Source organism: Echeneis naucrates, chromosome 13 (genome assembly GCF_900963305.1).
Source record: "Echeneis naucrates chromosome 13, fEcheNa1.1, whole genome shotgun sequence".
Classification (NCBI taxonomy): Eukaryota; Metazoa; Chordata; class Actinopteri; order Carangiformes; family Echeneidae; genus Echeneis; species Echeneis naucrates.
Genome location: NC_042523.1, coordinates 17,412,942 through 17,431,505, shown reverse-complemented (window position 1 = coordinate 17,431,505; position 18,564 = coordinate 17,412,942). Strand labels below are relative to the sequence as shown.

Below are 18,564 nucleotides of genomic sequence, written 5' to 3'. Positions count from 1 at the left end.
GGTATGTTTGAGCTATAAACATGTCTGTAGCAGAATCACATCAGTGTATTGTATAATGACAATAAAGCTACTTTCCTTTCCTGTATTTCCTCAGGCATTTTTTTTATACTTAAGTAATTTATTAAGCTTACTTTTACTTAAATCATATTTTTGACGAAGCTACTTTTACTTGTATTGGAGTAATATTGGAGAAATATTTGACAATATTTATAATATTTAGTAATATTTGACAAAGTATCTGTACTTTTACTCAAATAGTGAAGTTGTGTACTCTGTCCACCTCTGGTGTACACACTCTGGACTACAAGTACCATGAATGAACTGTTGTCGTGAACGTCAATGTTTGCGACGTGCAACGCGCTTGACGATGGCAACATGGCGGCTCACGGAGTCAGTTTTGAGAGTTCAAGCAGCATCGAGAAAAGAAAGGAGACTAAAAGACAGGCGAGACAAGAGGCGATAGAAAAGGTATGAACTGTCAGCTCTGGAAACCAAAAAAATTATGTACCCACGGCTTGTCCCGATGATGCGAAGAATGGCACAGATGCTCAGCGCTCCGCTGCAATTCAAGCTAACATAGGCTAATAACAGACACCATGAGCTTGGTTTGTCCAGGACGCCGGTTCTCGTCTTTTTGACTCTGTCCACCTCTCAGTGTGAAAGCTCAGAGTAACGTTCGTCTTCACGTTGAGACCGGACAGGCGGACACTGTTAAACTGCAGCCAGTGAGGAACTGGGCAAACACTGACCGAGGCAGACAGAAGACCAGCATCGCTGTTTGTACAGCTTTCGTGTCGTGGTCGCAGCTAGAACACATGCTGTGCAAAGCTTAAAGATTAGGACCGGCCCCGGTGCTGTGATCACATATGCACACAGTTTTCCAGTCGTTTGTCATCCTTTTGCCGTGCAGGTTTGTTTACATTGTTACCAGAGCGCGCACAGTGTTTCCTGCAGATGAGCAATAAAGGTTTGTAAAGACATTATCTGAACGGCTCATCTGTGCTTGAATTGGCCACAGCGAAGAGTGTAGAAGGCTCTGATTTATTTTGAAGATCAATTGAGTTGTAATGATTTTAAGGGCCGTTAATTGAACCCTATAGATATTAAAATGGAGCTAAAAAGCGGGCAGGTGCTTAAATTTTTGTATATTTATCAATCAGGTTCCTATAATCAGTGATTAATTTAACTAATGTCACAAACCATGTTGTAACCTCAGTCACACCTTTTCAATCTATTAATAACGGCAAAATAATATAAGGCAGTATTTCAATGTGTTAAAGAAATCCTAATCTATAATTCTTTTCTAATTATCAACAATTCTTGCACAGATTATAAGTGGGTGTATAGAGGGAGCATTTGTTTCATCTTTACTTTGTATTATTATTATTATTTTTTTTTCATTGTTTGATTAGAGGAACTGTATTGATTACAGACTGTAGTTGGTGTGTTGACTGTGGGAAGAGATATACATCTAGCCTTAGATTTATGTGATCTGCTATAGATTTAAAGTGGTGGTGGTTTGGTGGGAAGGAAGTTTCCTTTGATAAGTGGAAAAATGAATGGACATTTTTATTAATGAATTATTTAGTATTTTAAGTTCTAAATTAACTATTATGTGAGCAAATCTAGTTAAATAAAAATACAATGCATATAAGGACTTCTGATCTGAATGTAATATCAAGATATCTTTCAATCCACAAAAGAAGTTCAGCTATACACTAAGTTTGGCAATAAATAGGCATGTCTGGAAAAAAAACTAAATGCTGATTTTTTGAAGACTTTTTTTTTTTGTATCTCTGTCAACCACTTTGTCAATTAGGCCAAGCAGCAATATGAGAGTGAAGAGAGGAGGAAAGAGCTGAAGAGGCAGAGAGGGGAGGACACTTGGATACTCCCTGAGATCAACGAGAGGCTTCAGCAGATAGAAGAAGTAAGATGACATATTTTTCACTTGTAGTTGTGCATATAAAGAACCCAACATCATACAGTTCCTCAACACTTCTGTAGTGTTCATTACTTTCTGATGTAATTTTAACTGCTACTATGGCTTATTTTGGAAAAAATAAATAAATAAATAAATAAATAAAAATATCCAAAGGAAGACCATGAGGGTAAAAAATTGCGTAAAAGTAGGATCTCTTCTGAAGTTTTCATTTCACACAAATGATTATTCCTGGATTTTTTTGTAAACACTTAAATATGTCCATAACAGACAGATTTGAAAAACAAAATGTATAAATGGAAGCGAACCTTCCACAGGATGGTTCTGTGAAGGCCAAGAAGAAGAAAGAGAAGAAATCAAAAAAGAAAAAGGAGAAGAAAAAGAAGGCCAAAAAGGAGAAGAAGACAGTAGGAGCAGAGGATGGCTCTAGTGGCAGCTCAGAAGTAGGTTATCAAGTCATTTTTTGCTGTAGGATTTCCTTAAATAATGTCTGAAGTTAACACCTGACACATAAAGATTTTTTTATCTGACATTTCATCTTAACTGTTGTGTTGCTTGATGAATCTTAATATATAAAGGAAAACTTTTGCTATGCTCGGATGGCAGTTTTCACAATTGAGTTGTTTTTTTGTTTTTTTTTTTTTCCCCCCCAGCTCATAATTCAAACTTTAGTTTTCATATTTCAATTTCTTTAGAACTCTGAAGAAGAGTGGATTGAGGCTATGCCTCAGACACAAGCGACTAAACCCTGGCAGATTTCCGATGAGTCCAAGAGTTCAGAAAGCAAGTCTAGTCCGGCCAAGAATGTTCAGGTGATCATGCACATTGTTTCCATGTGGGGCTACCATTTCCTACTCTGCATCTTTTTTTTAAAGTACCCTCATTGTCTGGCTCTTTCTTATAGAGAGATGAATGGATGAACTTTGATTTTCTGGCAATGAAAACCACGTCCACTGCAGAGAGAAGGACTGAAAAAGAACGACAGAAAGAGGAGGAGAGGGCAAAGGCACAGGCCATTGAGCAGGTTTTGTTTTCTCCCCTTTTTTAGTGTGTAATTTGTTTCTGCTTTATTGCTTTTAGCATTTGTTACCCTGTAAATATACATAAATTATTCCTTTGTGTGTTTTTTTTTTACCCCATCAGGCTACATTACACAAACTGGAGCTAAACCCGTATTGGAAGGATGGAGGAACTGGTTTGCCCTCAGAGGAGATGGCTGGTACTGCAACAAGAAAAGGTAGTGATCATTTGAGTTAGTGTGTTTCTATCAAGACATTTTCCAACTATTAGCAGTTTTGGTCTCAACACACTGGAATAAAGTTGGGTTAGGTTTTTTTTTTTTTTTATCATGAATAACATACGTGTTATTTTTTACCTAAAAGCAGATTGAAAATTGCTTTATTAGACCTAAGTGCAGCTGTACCAGTGCTTATTTTCTTGCTTAAGTAGTCTTGCAGCAATTATCAAAGGGGAAGAATGAATAAAAACATTGTTAAAATCGATTCTCCTGCTACACTGCCATCTTTATTTAAAGCACCTGATACTGTAACCGCTTCTTATTCTTCTCTTCATCTTTTATTTATATTGCCCCCCAAGTATAAACAAAGTGCTTTAGTGAATGATAGCGCAATGCAAGCTTTATTGGAATGTAAAAGTTGATATTCCTAAATGGAATGGTTGTTGCCACAGAATTTCACATCTTTAAATTTCTTTTAGAAGAGAAGTCAGTATTTCAACAAAAGAGGCTTTAGAGGTTTTAAATATACATATGGCAGAAAACTCTAAGGACATTTGACTAAAGACTGTGAGATTATAGAGCTCAAATAGCTTCTGTGTTGGAGATGTAGAGGAAGAGAGAGGAGGAGAATAAGCTGTGTTAAGCTGCCGTGCATATGCAGGTATGTGAACATGTCTCTGATCTGTACAAGTACACTTCCCTCTCGAGCTGGTATGGCCTCTGCTTTATAAGATTTATTTGAACAGCAAGGCAGAATAAGCTGACACAAACATTGGACAGACATACGCACATTCTCACTGTCTCCTGCAAACTGTGTGCCAGATGGGAATGTTTACTTCATTTTGATCTAAAGTTAAGGGTCTGCAGGAAGTATAGACTGGTGTGTATTCATTCATTTTTAATATTAGTTAAACATCTTGATAAATGGTGAGGTGTTGTTTTATTTAGCACAATAGCCAGACGTAAGAACTGTAATTCTCTTCTATCACTACTCTCCCTAACTGTTTTTCTCCTCTTGTTCTTGAAGGTCCGATAGTTAATGATGGAGGCCTGAGCTGGCTAAGGAAGAGCTACCAGAGGATGAAGGAACAGGCAGAGAGGGAGCATCGGAGCCTCAATGATGTGGTGGCTGAGCGATATGGGGTGAGAACGGATGCAGCACTGACTCATAAATTAACACGCACAATATAACGTGTATATACATAAATATTTCATATATATAAAGAACCATTTTATGATATCATTTTATAAAATTTGTCATCGTGGCATAAAACCCATGACACTAGATCAGAATAGACTATACTAGTCTAAAAGTGACATAGCCATCTGTGCTAACAGGACAAAGAGAAAAAAATCTAAAATTAAATTGAATGATGGACTTGGACAACCATGGCACCAATAATGTGGATGTGGTGTTTGTATTAATATTGCATTATATAGTGGGACATATGTGTGGTACATTTTTATTAATAACTCATAGACCACTCTGGTGTGTATTTTTCCATTAAGAACTTTTAAGAGACATTTGTGAAGATCTTAACCGCAGAACCCAAGTGTTTGGTGAGGAATATTAATATCTTGTTTTTCTTTCTTGAAAGTCAATGGAGGAATTTCAGCAGAGACTTGCCGAAGCAGAGAATGCTGTTTATGGACGGAGGAGAGGAAGAAGAGAAGGAGACAGCCCGTCAAGAAGCGAGTGGAAGAAAGGAGAGACTGACTCCAGAGAGAGATGGAGGAGAAGAGAAGGAGATGGTGAAGATGGAGGTCGGTTTAGGAAGAGTCAAATTGACAGAGAGTCACCCCCAAGAGAAAGAGACCAATACCACGCTGGAAGAGGCCGGGAGAGGGAGAAGGGTGGCTATCAAGGGGGAGGGGGGGAGAGAAGTAGAGATGGAGACAGGTACATAGAGAAGGACACAGATAGAGACAGGAACAGGGATAGAGAGAGAGAGCGAGGTAGAGACAGAGAGAGGGGAAAGGATGGAGGAAGAGAACAAGATAATGGCAGAGACAGGGCTGGAGATCAGGAAAGAAATAGACAAAGAGATCGGCCAAGTGCTGCAGCATCACCATCTGCGGAAAGCTTCAGTCAGCGCTCCCATTCTCTTGGCTCACTAAAAGGCCGCTTCCAGAAACCCTCAGAAGATGACAGTGGTGAAGGTGGGTTGATGTAAAGGCCTTTACTAATAGAATTCTGAATCAAACTTAATGGAGTCAAGCATGCAGAGAGTCCTGGATGCCTAAACAGGCTGCTTTTTTTTCCCCTTCTTTATTTCTAAAAAATTTTCTTCTGCAGCTTCAGAGCCTCGTCGTCCTCCAGCTTGGCCATCCAAAGGATTCCTAAAACCCAACTTTGATGACGACAACTCCAGTCCACAAATTACCAAAATTCCATCCTGGAAGAAGAGCAGTGATCCCACCCGAGAATCTGAGAGCTTGCAAAAACCATTGCAGGAGAAAGAGATGGATCCTGGGAAAACTACATCTACCGCTGGAGATGGTCCACGTGGCGACAAAGCTACAACATCAAGGTTTTAAGCTTTCTGTGCCATTATCTTGATAGGTGATATTGACAGTGAGCATTAACGTCTGTATATCCAAACTCTTTAAGACTCTGGCACCCAACTGTCAAGCCATTGTTTTGCAGCTTGTTTTTGAAATCTAGAAGAGCAGAATCATGTCACACTTACAGCCTGCTAAATGTTTCTTCGAGTGCTTCTATTTAATTAGGCACAAACACAGAATTAACGGAGAGGATGAAAATTTATTCTTATATTTACGCAGTCCAACAAATTGTCGCACCCCTCAGTTACAGTGGGGATTTTGCTGTATAATTGTTTCAAACTATAACAGAAATGCTAGTACATATATTAAGTTATCTATCCACCATTGCTCCTGCATTTCAAATCAGGACCCTTGAGATCAGTGTGGACCCAGAGGTTTGAAATTCTCTTTATGGCCTGTCGGCTAAGAGCTCCCTATGTAGAGCCCACACATGCAAAGATACACACAACATAAGCTATGGGCACTCATAAAATGTTTATGAGACAGTGGATAAAAGCCATGCCTGTGATATCATGTTAATGTAGCACAATCCAGTAAAGATGTTCCCACAGAAATCACCTTCACCTCCATTAAAATTGGCTCTGATTCCACATATGTACTTGATTAATTACAATGCACTTGGAAGAACTCTTAAAGCCCTTATCTGCTTTTCAACATGGGTTTTGAGACTGTAAGACCTGTATTATCTCTGATATTTCAGATTTTAATAGCTGTACAGCCAACCTGGCTTATTGCTAATTTCACCATGCTACCCCACTCCTCTTTTCTTCACATTGTCCTCTTCATTTAATCAATTTTTACTGAAATTATGCACTTCATCATGCTAGACATGCAACACATATGAAAATGCTGTCGCATTGAAAGTGACACACTCAATTGCAATAACACTTTGAACATGACTCTTAACGTCTGAGTATTTGCATCATAAGCCTGTATATTTTCATGCAGTTCAGCGTATAGCCACGTGGTAGGTCAGATGTCGGTGTACCACTGCCCTGCAACGCCTTCTTAGTTCTGTACTTTGCCTCATTAGGCTAAGTTGTTTGGGTAAACCAGCACCCGGAACCCCTGCAGCATGAAACGAGTCTGCAGTGTGGCAGCAGAAGGAAATGAGGCTATGAGAAGTGTAATAGTCTAGAACGATGCTTCCCAGGCAGCAGTTCAGATCTTCACAGGAAAAAGCTGTAATGATGTCTGGGAGGCACAGCAACGCAAATGAATCATAAAAGATACACCGTGAGAGCGCAGAAGACAGCTAAATGGTTAGAAGAAAAATGCCAAAAACAAGTTTTATGTTAAAGGACTTGGTATTCTATCAAATTAATTCACAAGGACGACACTGCTCAGATTAATTTGGTTGTGAACTGCCATTAACCAACTGGTCAGATACGTTTAAATTTATCTAATTGGTTCTACAATGTGACTTTAAACCAGAAAAGTTTGTTGCTCCTTAACTTACTTTTCCTCTCTTGGTTTTAATCTGCTCTTCAAACTATCCCATCAGTAGTGAGAGTGAAAGTGAGGAGGAGGAAGAGGAGGTTCCCCTCCTGTCAGAGGAGGAGATGAACAGACTGGGAAGTGAGCTGGTGAAGGCAGAGATGAGAGGCAAAACGGTGAGTAAGTTATCATGATGTTACTGTCAGTCTATGACTTCCAATCAGAAAAACACTATTGTTATTAACATGATTAGGCTCTGGCTTTCAGCATTTTAAGTCTGAGAGAATTAATAGAATAGTTGGATGGATACAAGCTGCAAATATACTTAAGTAAACACATATGCAGTCAATAAATAAAACATAATAAAATATCTGACTCTTACTAAGCTGTTATCTTTTACTGTGTGGTGTAAATATGCAATAAAACATGTCTTTCATGTCTTCAATTTCATTGTTAAATTAAATTTCTTTCTAAGGGTGGACTTGCATTAAGCTGCATTTAGCTTTACGGGTGGCAATTCATTTGCTTTTTCCTAACACCTTTGCTTCCTCCTTTGGGTAGATTTAAAAGCACATCAGAGAATTCATTAATTTATTACATTCATTGATCCGTGCACTTAGCTCCCCGTGGGTCTTCATATATCAATGGTAAGAGTGACATTGGGAACTCTCATAGACCGTGTTAATATGCTGTCTAGCAAAACACAGCTGCACACACTGATCAACACACTTTCAGACCTATAATCCTAAGTATTATCAATCCAAGCTGACAGCCAGCATCTCCCTTCATGACAAAGCAATCAGAGCAATATTTCAGAGTCTGCGAGTGTGTTTGTTAGTGTGGTTGTTGATTGTGGGTTGCCCTTTAATTTGCTGTACATTAATGTATTGACAGGTGTCCCAGCAATATGGCCTTATAGGAGTGACCAGAGACTGTCTACTGTTGCTTTTCTCTTTTTAGTGTTTAGCCTCAAATTTATTTATTTATTTATTTTATTTTTGATAACCACGAAAAACCCAAGACGTATTAAATTCAGCCGAATATATTTTACATACTGTGATATTTGCAACTATTAACCTTTATAATGTGACAATCAGTTAAATCTCCTTGTATAACCTCATATCTGCCAAGAATCTTAATTTTTATATGTCAGTAAAGCTGTGGGTTTGTGTGTTGCAGGACTTGGTTGAGAAGCTAAAATCACAACTTGATATGGCACGGAAGGCCAAAGAGAGCCATGCTGCCAGAAAGAAGCTTCAGGAAGTGGCTCAATCAAACCAGGTTTGTAGATTATACCTGTCTTGCACAGCTATCACTTGTGTTCAGCAGGAGAGAGACAGTATGAGAGAGCCTTCTTCCTAACAAAATGTAATTCAACATTACTAATTTGTGCCTCTGCAAAGTTTGACATCCCTTTGACATCCTACTTAATTTTAATAAAGAAAGGATTTGTTGCAGGCTGTTGTACTAGATTGCATTAGTTTTGTGTTGGTTTTAGCCCCCCCCTTCCACCCCCCACACCCGTGGGAACAGACGGTATCAGTATCAGATATATAATCTCATAAATTCCTACACACAGGCACAACATCCTGAATTGGATACATCCATAAACTCTCAAAAGATGCCCAGGTTTAAACAAACACAGCCCTTTCCCTAGCACACATTGACAAATCTTCCTGTATCAGATTTATCTAATGGTCTTTTATGTCCTCTCCTATTCCCAATGCAAATCCAAACACTCAAGACTGTATAAAACCAAGCCTTTACTCTCAGAAGAATCCTTTGATGTTGTGAACACTGGACAAAATTTCCTCACAAAGATGATTTATAATCAAATTATCTCCACACAGCACAAGAGTCTCTCACACCATACTGCAAGCAGATGAAATCAAACTCTGTTTTTACTTCTGACTGCTTTTAAGATGATTTTGTTTGTTTAAAATCTCCTTGCTGCCCCGCACTTGCATCTTGAGCTCAGTACAGAAACAGCAGCATTTTAGCAGACTTTTATTGGAAGAAATGTCTTTTCAAGCTGATGGCACACTCCTACTAGACATATCTCCAAACTTGTGTATCTCCTCCCATTGGTATTGCCCACACACACATCCGGGATAACGGGTTGCGTACTTCCGACGTGAGCACACTCCAGACAGCTTTATAAACACACAGAGAGCAGGCTGAGGTTATTTATAGAACCTTTTTTATTAAACTTTTTGGTAAGGCCAGATACATTCCTCTTATGGCTCTCCTGTTAGAATTTAAAGATCACGGTGGAATCTTCTGTAAGGTTTCTGAGAAAATGTCATAATTCTTAGGTTTTAGTGCACTTATCAACTTAGAGGTACTTCAGCCCTCTTAAAGATGGAGTGCTGTTGATTTGCACTCATTTGAGATCCTTCCAGTCTGTCTTTCTATGGAAGACTTCTGGCTGAACACAGCTCGTTCTCTGTCTCATACACATGCAGAGTTTTCAGTGCATGTAGAGCCCAAGAAAACCCAACTGTGCTGACTGAGGCAAAAGATAATTCTCTTTTCTTACAGCTTATCTTACTGTGTATTTCTGTTCCCTTTGACTCTCTCCGATCCTCACTGCTACTCCCACCTTAATCTTGTTTGTCTGTCTCTTCTTGTCAGTTAACGTCCAGTCTTTTATTGGCTCCCTAATAAAACACTGTCTGTGGTTACATAAGACAATTTTTCCTGAAAGTGGTCAATCTGTGAGTGAGTGTTACATAAAAAGATGAGACAAAGTGTTTTTACATTTGTGGCTCAGATCCTGGTGAACAAGATCCATAACAAGCAAGCTTTTTGATCTTTGAAAAGACTGATGCAGAGCACTAAATTGTCATTGAAGCAATTTTATCAGGATATGTTATTTCTCTGGAGTTCTAAATTTAGTATTTGCACAATTATAATCAATACTGTATGACAAGATCAAGTTTCACAATATCTGGTCTTCATTGTGTTCACACATAAAATTTTGGATATTTGCCAATTTTGGCTTGAAGCCTAATAATTACTGGAATAAAAGTTGCAAAATAGCCACTTCTTGTCTCTCTGGAAGCAGTTCACAGTAATGGATGCACTCCATCCAATGACTGATACATAGTTATCATTTACAGCCTGAAAAAAACAAGCAAAAAATGACTGTGTTTTGGGTTTCCAGATTCCAGGTCGTTCCGTTGAAGATCAGGAGGTCCTGCTGTTCAGAACAGATCAATCAGGTCGAGCCTGGCCAGTCAAGGCCCCCTCTGGACATCAGGAGCCCCATGGAGGACGGCGGAAAAAGAGACCGGTAAAGAGAGAGATAAGTGATGGTCTAGAAAGTGGGTGAGAATTACTGGCTATCAGGGAGGGACATTTTCTACTTAGCCAAACGATAATAAAATCTACTTTTATGCAGAAGAATTAATAAAAATCTGCACCAGAAGCCAACAGAGATAAGATCCTGCACACTACTGCAATTACCAGTCGGAGGTATTGAGAAGCAAATGAGATGTTTGTGTGCTGCTATTAGTTCCTTGTCATTTGGTATTCATCAGTGTGTAATGACAGCAGAAACTCTACCTGACTCTGAATTTAAATGTTTGATGTAAACAAAGCTCTCCAGTCTGTTCTTGGTTTGTGCCTTTTATAAATGCACTGAGTGGCTCTGTTTCCTTCACTGCCTCTCACCCTCAGTTTCTCTCATTGTCAGGCTCTCTCTGTCTGTCCATCTGTCCATAGTTTGTGTTTCAAGGATGTCAGTCTGTTTCCCCTTCACTTTTCTTCTTCAGCACCTCATCTCTCCTTTCCTCTTTGCCCCTTGCTTCAGATTGAGACCCATGTTGATGGCCAGCGCGTACGCTATTTCCAGGACGATGACAATCTTGGTCTGCAGGAAATGGTGAGGAGGGAGAAGATGAGCAGTGCACAGGATCAGAATGCCCTCTATTCTCGCATGGCTGCCAAGGTAAGAGAGCAACTGTCTAATGATTTGGCTGAGCACAACTTGGCATTGTCAACAAGTTAGGACTAAGATAATTAATGACAGAATGAGGAGTGTTAGCCATAATAAAATAATTTACCTGATAGAATAAGTACTAATGAAAAATAATCAGCGCAGCCAGATTACATTACTTACACTGCAATGTATACAGTGGTTTCATTACTTTAGAACATTTTACAGACTAAATGTGACATTGCACATTATGGATTTTGGTGGATTTTACAGCTGTAGCAAATGTAGCATTAACAAGTACATTCTGAAACAGTTTCTTTAAACACTAACTGTAAAATAATAATAATAATCCCATCTGTCCCATCTGTATATAGATGTGCAAAGATTATTGAGAGGTCATTAATTTTGTAGTTGGTTGATAAAAGATGACTTTATTTTTTACCTTTTTTTTTTTTTAAGAATTGTTGTAGAACTTCTATGTCTCCTTTTGTCTCCACAGATATTATCTATTACTGTCTTTTCATAGGCCGATCAGTTAGTAATGCTCATCATAGCACTGAGTAAGAATGTGTTTTACACAGGACAAATGATAAGTAACTGAGAAACCTAACAGTCAAAAATGTCTGTTTGGGCAGCTAAACAAACAACAACAAGAAAAATGGCAAATATAAAAAAAATTCTGTTATCATAGTTTTGGAAAGGTGCTACTTTACCACTACTCAACAACTCTATTCCACATTGTGTGCTTGAAATAGACATTTTTCCAACAGCTGAGGCACATTTTTCAGACAGAAGATGTGAATATGATAAAGGCGAGTAGTGTGAAAATCGTGACAGGTGAGTGTGAGAATGAAAAGGATTAGTAAACAGTCAAAAAGATGAAGGCGTTGCCATGTTTTTTTTTTTTTTTTGAAAGACAAGTGGTTTAGCTCAAGCAATGATTTTCCCCTTTTGTTTACTTCCTCTCGTTACCATTTCCTTACTCCTTTACACACACACACACACACACACACACACACACACACACACACACACACACACACACACACACACACACACACACACACACACACAGTCACTGGCCTTCACCCATTGTCCTTTACACTTTGATTGTTTATAAAAATAAACATGCACACCCATTCTGCACCTACAAAGAGTGACACCAAAAATACATTTACTGTTACCATGGCAGAACTTCTATAAATACCAGTTCTAATCACAGCTATAGATTTATGATCTGCAAGAGAGGAAGAAAACTGTATTTTGTCGAAGCAGCTCCCTCCCATCTCTGTATCACACTGCACTTCTCTTTTTACCCCCCCCTTTTTTTCTCCTTTTTAATACTTTTATGTACATGTCCATTTTTTCCTCACAGTTTCATTAATCCTTCCCCTCAAACATTTCTTCCACTCTCTTCTATCTGTTATGTGTTGTGAAGGAAAATTATTTACAGTAATTTGTTCAGAGGTGCCGTTTTAAAATGTTAAGAGGTGCTTGATTTGTACACTTAGTACATTTGTACCACTTGCATTTTGTAGGGCTACGACATTGTGATGTCAGGCAGCTTAGAGGTCAGTGTAACTGCCCAACTGCCCTTGTTTTTAGTCTAGAGCAAGACTTGCCAGCTGCTGACTAAAATACCATGAAATTTTGTTTCATAACGAGCAGATGGTCAAAATTCTCACTGAGCAGATTCATGTTCAAATTAATATCCTGATCAATATAAGAATATATACAAGGATTGTTAATTTCCCCCTTTTCCTCTCTTTTCTCTCTTCTGTCTGTCTTTTCACCTCACTTTCTTACACATGGTGACACACACATGGACTCTCACACACGTGTGAAGACACAGCTTCATGGTGCCAGTGTGCAAACAGTAGTTTCAATTGACTACCAAGATTACAGACCCCTGAGTAAAAATATTGATTTGAAAGGTCAGTGTAATATTTCAACAGATTTAACTGTACTGCTGGCTTGTTTTCTAAGCTCCCAGCTCACATTATGAGCTGTTGCTGCAAGTTAATGCCAGGCTTTGTGAACATTGTGTTTGGAGAATTGCTACAACAGAGGCAGCTGTCACAATTCACAGGACATGGACATTTTGACAACACGACTTTAAGTGCACAAATGAGATTCATTCAATCCTAATTTTGTTGACAGATCCTTACTGATATAATTTCATGTTTATCCTCCAAAATATTATGGTACACCTTGAATTATTCTCTCTTTTGTCATCTCTGCTCCCTTGCACTCACCCTCTAACATCCTGATCCATGGCCTTTGTCACACACTTTTAGCATTACATTTTGATTTGTTTAGTCTTTTATTACTTATTCCTCTTCTGTTTTACTTTTGTCCTTAATGGTCCCGCATTAACTTTTACTTCTATTTATTTTCTATTGACACCTTCTTCTTCTGCGACCTACAGGGGGAGGTGAGATTACAGTTTCAATTTAGCATTAAAATTTGGGAGTAAAAAGAGCTAATGATTGATTAATAATTACATTTCATGCATAAAATAAAAGTATATCAAAGACACACAGTTTTCATTTGACACATTCAAGTTCAACACGACCATTTGTCAGCTATGAATATACATTCAGAACAGAGTTTCAGCTCTATGTGCCTCTAATTGCTGCTGCTTGTGGAGATGCGGGATGGGAAACCTGTCTTTATCTCATGGTCTCCCCTTGGGGTATTTCTTTCCATCATTTGTGAAGGTTCCTTTTCAGGGAACACAGCAATTTTTTTAGGTTTGTGCATTGTTCAGAGAGAGTCTGTTAAAAGTAAAGTAGTATTTTGTGGGGATTTGCTGTGGTGGATTTTTCTTATTGTATGACCAGTGTGCCAAACACAAACGATTCCTTCCTCTTTCCTGCTACATGTCAATAACACTATGCTATGTCTAAATATTCTACGTGTGTGTGTGTGAGTACCTTTTAATGGTTTGTGTGTGTAAGAAAATACTGTTTCTAAGCTATAACTGTTTCTTGGACAAATGTTGCATGTGCAGCTGCACGCTTGTATATTTGGTCTTTTGCAGACATTCACTTCAATCAACACACACACACACACACACACACACACACTCCCTCCCTCCCTCCCACACTGTCACTAAACTAATCCAATTTTCACTCTCACTCACGCACTCTCCTACACAGCGAGTGATGCACACACACTTCAGCCATGCTTGCCTCTCACTCTCTCACATACACACTGAAACCAACCTGTTGCCTTGTTGCTATGGTGACCAGAGTCAGATGTAGAAACTCCAGAGCCAGTATGTGTTATCCTGCCTCACACTGTTAACATACAGAGATCAACATACATATATCCATCCATACATCCATTCTCTCTCTCTCTCTCTCTCTCTCTCTCTCTCTCTCTCTCTCTCTCTCTCTCTCTCTCTCTCTCTCTCTCTCTCTCTCTCTCTCATCAAATTTGCAGAGGAAACTGTAGAGACAGTAATATTACGTTGGCACCAAATACATGAATTTGTGAAGTTTACAGCCATATGCCAGGGACAGTCTTTATCTCAAAAGTAGTCTTAAGATAATTTTGAAGATAATTAACTTCAACTTTGAGACAAAACATGTCGCCCCACATCATTTAATATATCCTTAAGTTGCCTAAATACTCCACACAAGATAATTGCTTTATCAAAGTGTGAGTTTTCCGGATATAATCAAATAATGATCACACTGTTTAACTCTGTTCTAACTCTGCCCCCCCCCCAATCTCCTCTCCCACTTCTCCATGTCCTCTGCTGTGCCTGTTGTCTTAAACACTGCCTCTACTCCACTCAACTCTTCAGATGATGGGAAAGACAGACGGCGACAACTACACACTGGACGACATGTTTGTGTCAAGTGCAGCGCAGCGAGAAGGCGAGGGGAGGGATGAGGAGAGAATGAGGAACAGAGCCATTGGGGAGAGTAGGAGGCTGGCTGCCTCTATGGAGAAATGCCAGCACTGCTTCAGCAGCCAAGAGCTCCAGAAGCACCTTATTGTGGCAATAGGGAACAAGGTAAGGGATCATGAGTATAGACTTAGTGGAGTACGAGGAAAAACGTGCTGAAATCATTAGGAGTTTGCTTTAGCTTTCTTATTTTATCAGACCAGTGGTCCAATCCCAAATACTTTCAGTGTACAGTCATAAAATGAAAAGGAAACAAGTATTATACTTATATCTTTTTAATCTTGAACACCATTGTAATGGTGTATATATAAAATTTCCAAAGTAGTTAATCTAACAGGTCTAGATTGAATTAAACATTTGGTTAAAATTCATTCTATGAATAGATGCAGTTTTAAAAGTGTGTAATATGAGGCGCCGGTGGCGTAGTGGGGAGAGTGCGTTGACAGGTCTCAATAAACATTTTTTTTGGGGGGGGGGGGTATTTTGTGTCCAGGTGTACCTGAGCCTGCCTGCAGGAGTCTCCATGACTGAGGGCCACTGTCTCATTTGTCCTCTCCAGCATCACTGCTCTGCCACAGGGTTGGATGAAGATATCTGGTCAGAAATGCAGGTTAGCCAGTGATCTAGTGCCAAAGCATTGACAAAAAGCCAAAAAAAGTTTATTTTCAAACGATGAAAAATTCAGCAAGTTCACTTCCAATTTGCTGTCTCTAGCTATTCCGGCATGCCTTGGTGCGAATGTTTGAGTCCCAGGAGCTTGACTGTGTGTTCATGGAGACGCATATGAACCCACGCAGAAGACAACACATGGTCTTAGAGTGTATCCCACTGCCCCGCGAGCTGGGCGATATGGCACCCATATACTTTAAGGTCTGTTGGTATTGTCTAATTGTATTGTTTAATGCATAAAAATCAAGTGAATAGAAAAGTGTGGTAGCTATTTTCTTTATTTCTCCAGAAAGCTATCATGGAGTGTGATGAGGAATGGGCCATGAACAAGAAGATTGTTGACCTCTCTTCTAAGGACATCCGCCACTCTGTATGCTCTCATTATCTTTATGTTTTTATATCTCAAACTCCCATTTTATTTTCCTGTGAATTTATTCGTTTTTTTTTTTTTCGAACATGTGATTTATTTCTTTCTCAGACTCTTCTCATTCTTCTCATTTTTATGCTTGTCCTAATAGTTTTTTGTGTATTGCTGACCCAGGTTCCTCGAGGTCTGCCCTACTTTGCTGTAGACTTTGGACTCCAGGGAGGATTTGCTCATGTCATTGAAAATGAACAGAAGTTCCCCCATTACTTTGGAAAGGTCTGCTTGTTTGAATCATTGTTGTTGATTCCAGGAGTTCTATAAAACGTTGCTGTGCATGTGTAAAAGTGGGTCACAGCTATAACTCGCCTCTGAGCCTGATAAGGATTAAACTTCTCTTAAGCTTCTCTATTTGATAGTTTGTTTTTTTTTATATAGTGGCAGTACCTCTTTTTAATACATTTACATATAATGTGTGTGTATATATTTATAGATTTTTTTTTTTTGTCTTTCCCTTAATGTCTCCAAGAAAGAAACACTGTAGTCAAAGTCCTAGTATGTTTACACATACCTGGCAATAAAACTGGCAGTAATACTATTCTGATCCTGATTTCACTTTTCCCTAACAGGAAGTGGTTGGAGGCATGATGGATTTGGAGCCTCGGCGTTGGAGGAAACTGATCAGAGAGAATTTTGACGATCAGAGGAAAAAAGTCTTGCAGTTCGCAAAATGGTGGAAGCCGTATGACTGTACCAAGACAGAGAGCTAAGGTTAGGGTTAGGTAAGATAGACACACACTAGGGAAGCCAAGAAGCTTAAGTACATATACTCACTGTGCAAAAAGTGTATGTATTTTGCATGGTGCAGATCCTGTTGCACCTATAAATTCAGAATTTAATGTAAAATTTTAAGATTGCCACTATGCGAACATTTTTTATATGAATAAAAAAAAAATAACGATTTGATTTGTGCTGTTATCTACATGTTTTTACACTGCAAAACCTTCAAGATCAAAATTTTATTCAGTCATGCATTAATATTAAATATCACAGCAAATTTAAACTTTCATTTCTGTATACAGTCATTCAAGCATCTTTGAGCATCTTTGAGCATTGTTAAAAGTGCTCCAAAAAATAAATAATATATATATATTATTATTATTTATATCTTCATAGCTTTCATTAAAAAGTTTCCTGTTTTCCCCAGTTATGCACTGTGGATGAAAGTGGCCATCACTGTTTGATGTAAACCCCTGTAATCATAAATACATCCAGTGTGCATATCAAACATGCTGATTAAAAAAATATTTTGCTAAAGCAACTGTATTTCCATTCAACAATATAAGCAATCGCTGTTGATTGGTTTTGGATAATCATAGATTCAGGGTCCAAATTCAGCAAGCAGTGTAAATATCAACAATCTTTACCAAGTGAGTTTTTTCAGTAATATAAGCAGCTGGAACCGTTCGCAGAAACAGAAGCAACAGAAAATGGCATCTGTCCTTGGATACATCCCCAAAACAGCAACTTTTATACTATTAATTCAAAAAAGTTCTCAAACCACAGCATGTTCTGTCTGTTCATGTCTGCTCCAGAGCATGTGCGTGTATGTAGGCACAGGAGTGGTCCCCCCCCACCTCTCTGGGATGAGCTTTCCATCAAGCCATCAGCTTATCCAACAAAACACACTTTATATTAATTAGCATCACTTTATGACAGGTGCACAACTGCCTTGGGGATAGATACAGTGGATATCTAGAAGTTTGTTGCAGTCAAGACTTAAATTGGAGCCACATCCATAGGTGGCATGAACCTTATTTTCCAGCATCTCTTACCAATCCTGCCCTCTTCTGCTCTCCAGTCCAGGGATTTAATCTTGTACTCTGTGCCCTCATGATCCTTCCCAGCTGTCATTTTAAAAGGTCTCAGTGTCGTCGCACCCACATGAGCAAGTCTATACTCAAGCAAACGTGTTGCAGCTTGGCAGCACTCACACCTAGTCTGATACACACACACACACACACACACACACTCCTCGTGAGTAATCAGCCACCTTACCCTGGCAGGCGACCTCATCATTATTTTTTTCATCTGTGCTATTGGTTCTTGAATTAGCTTGTCTCTCCAGAGGCCCACCTATTTCTAGGTTTCAGAGGATTTTCAATTGGTTTTTTATTACACTGTTTGTGTATATAGTCACACTTGGGTGGAAAAGGCCTTCAGATGCTGTGCAGTCTTATGAGACAGTGCCTTCCTCTGTGAATCTATACCTCTTTTATAAAACCTGAAGGAGACAATTTGGGTGGGAGTCATAGGAATAGATCCCAAAGGCAGATACTGCAGCCAGTACATTGTTAATGTAGGATAATCTGTGTCTATAATCATCATGTGGTACATTCACAATCCCCTATGAGTAGAATTTAATTACTTTATGTCTCTTGTGATTTGAATTGAAATGGGTAAGAATCTCTAAGTGTCATATTAGGAGAAA

The 18,564-nt window shown here is 38.9% G+C and overlaps 1 protein-coding gene across 2 annotated transcripts; it reads left to right on the top strand.

Annotated features, from left to right (window-relative positions):
- Positions 1–355: 355 nt before the first annotated feature.
- On the top strand, positions 356–17,318 carry cwf19l2 (CWF19 like cell cycle control factor 2). 2 transcript variants are annotated; one of them, XM_029517444.1, is made up of 19 exons: positions 356–468; positions 1,820–1,930; positions 2,260–2,385; positions 2,638–2,754; positions 2,847–2,966; positions 3,086–3,179; positions 4,207–4,322; positions 4,778–5,339; positions 5,476–5,710; positions 7,252–7,357; positions 8,361–8,462; positions 10,348–10,476; positions 10,996–11,133; positions 14,936–15,148; positions 15,534–15,650; positions 15,755–15,910; positions 15,999–16,079; positions 16,251–16,352; positions 16,703–17,318. In XM_029517444.1, exons 1-19 carry the CDS (start codon positions 376–378, stop codon positions 16,841–16,843), a joined length of 2,859 nt encoding a protein of 952 aa, XP_029373304.1. In that variant the 5' UTR covers positions 356–375; the 3' UTR covers positions 16,844–17,318. The 2 variants fall into 2 exon arrangements, with proteins under 2 accessions (XP_029373304.1, XP_029373303.1); XM_029517443.1 differs by having other exon boundaries at positions 7,249–7,357.
- The last annotated feature ends 1,246 nt before the right edge of the window (positions 17,319–18,564 follow it).

What these genes read in the sequence shown, in the direction of transcription:
- cwf19l2 (XM_029517443.1), top strand. Translation starts at nt 376, where the DNA reads ATGGCGGCTCACGGAGTCAGTTTTGAGAGTTCAAGCAGCATCGAGAAA. An exon ending in AGGCACAGGCCATTGAGCAG is followed by an intron (nt 2,967 to 3,085) that starts GTTTTGTTTTCT and finishes TTACCCCATCAG; the next exon opens with GCTACATTACACAAACTGGA. An exon ending in AGAAGATGACAGTGGTGAAG is followed by an intron (nt 5,340 to 5,475) that starts GTGGGTTGATGT and finishes TTTCTTCTGCAG; the next exon opens with CTTCAGAGCCTCGTCGTCCT.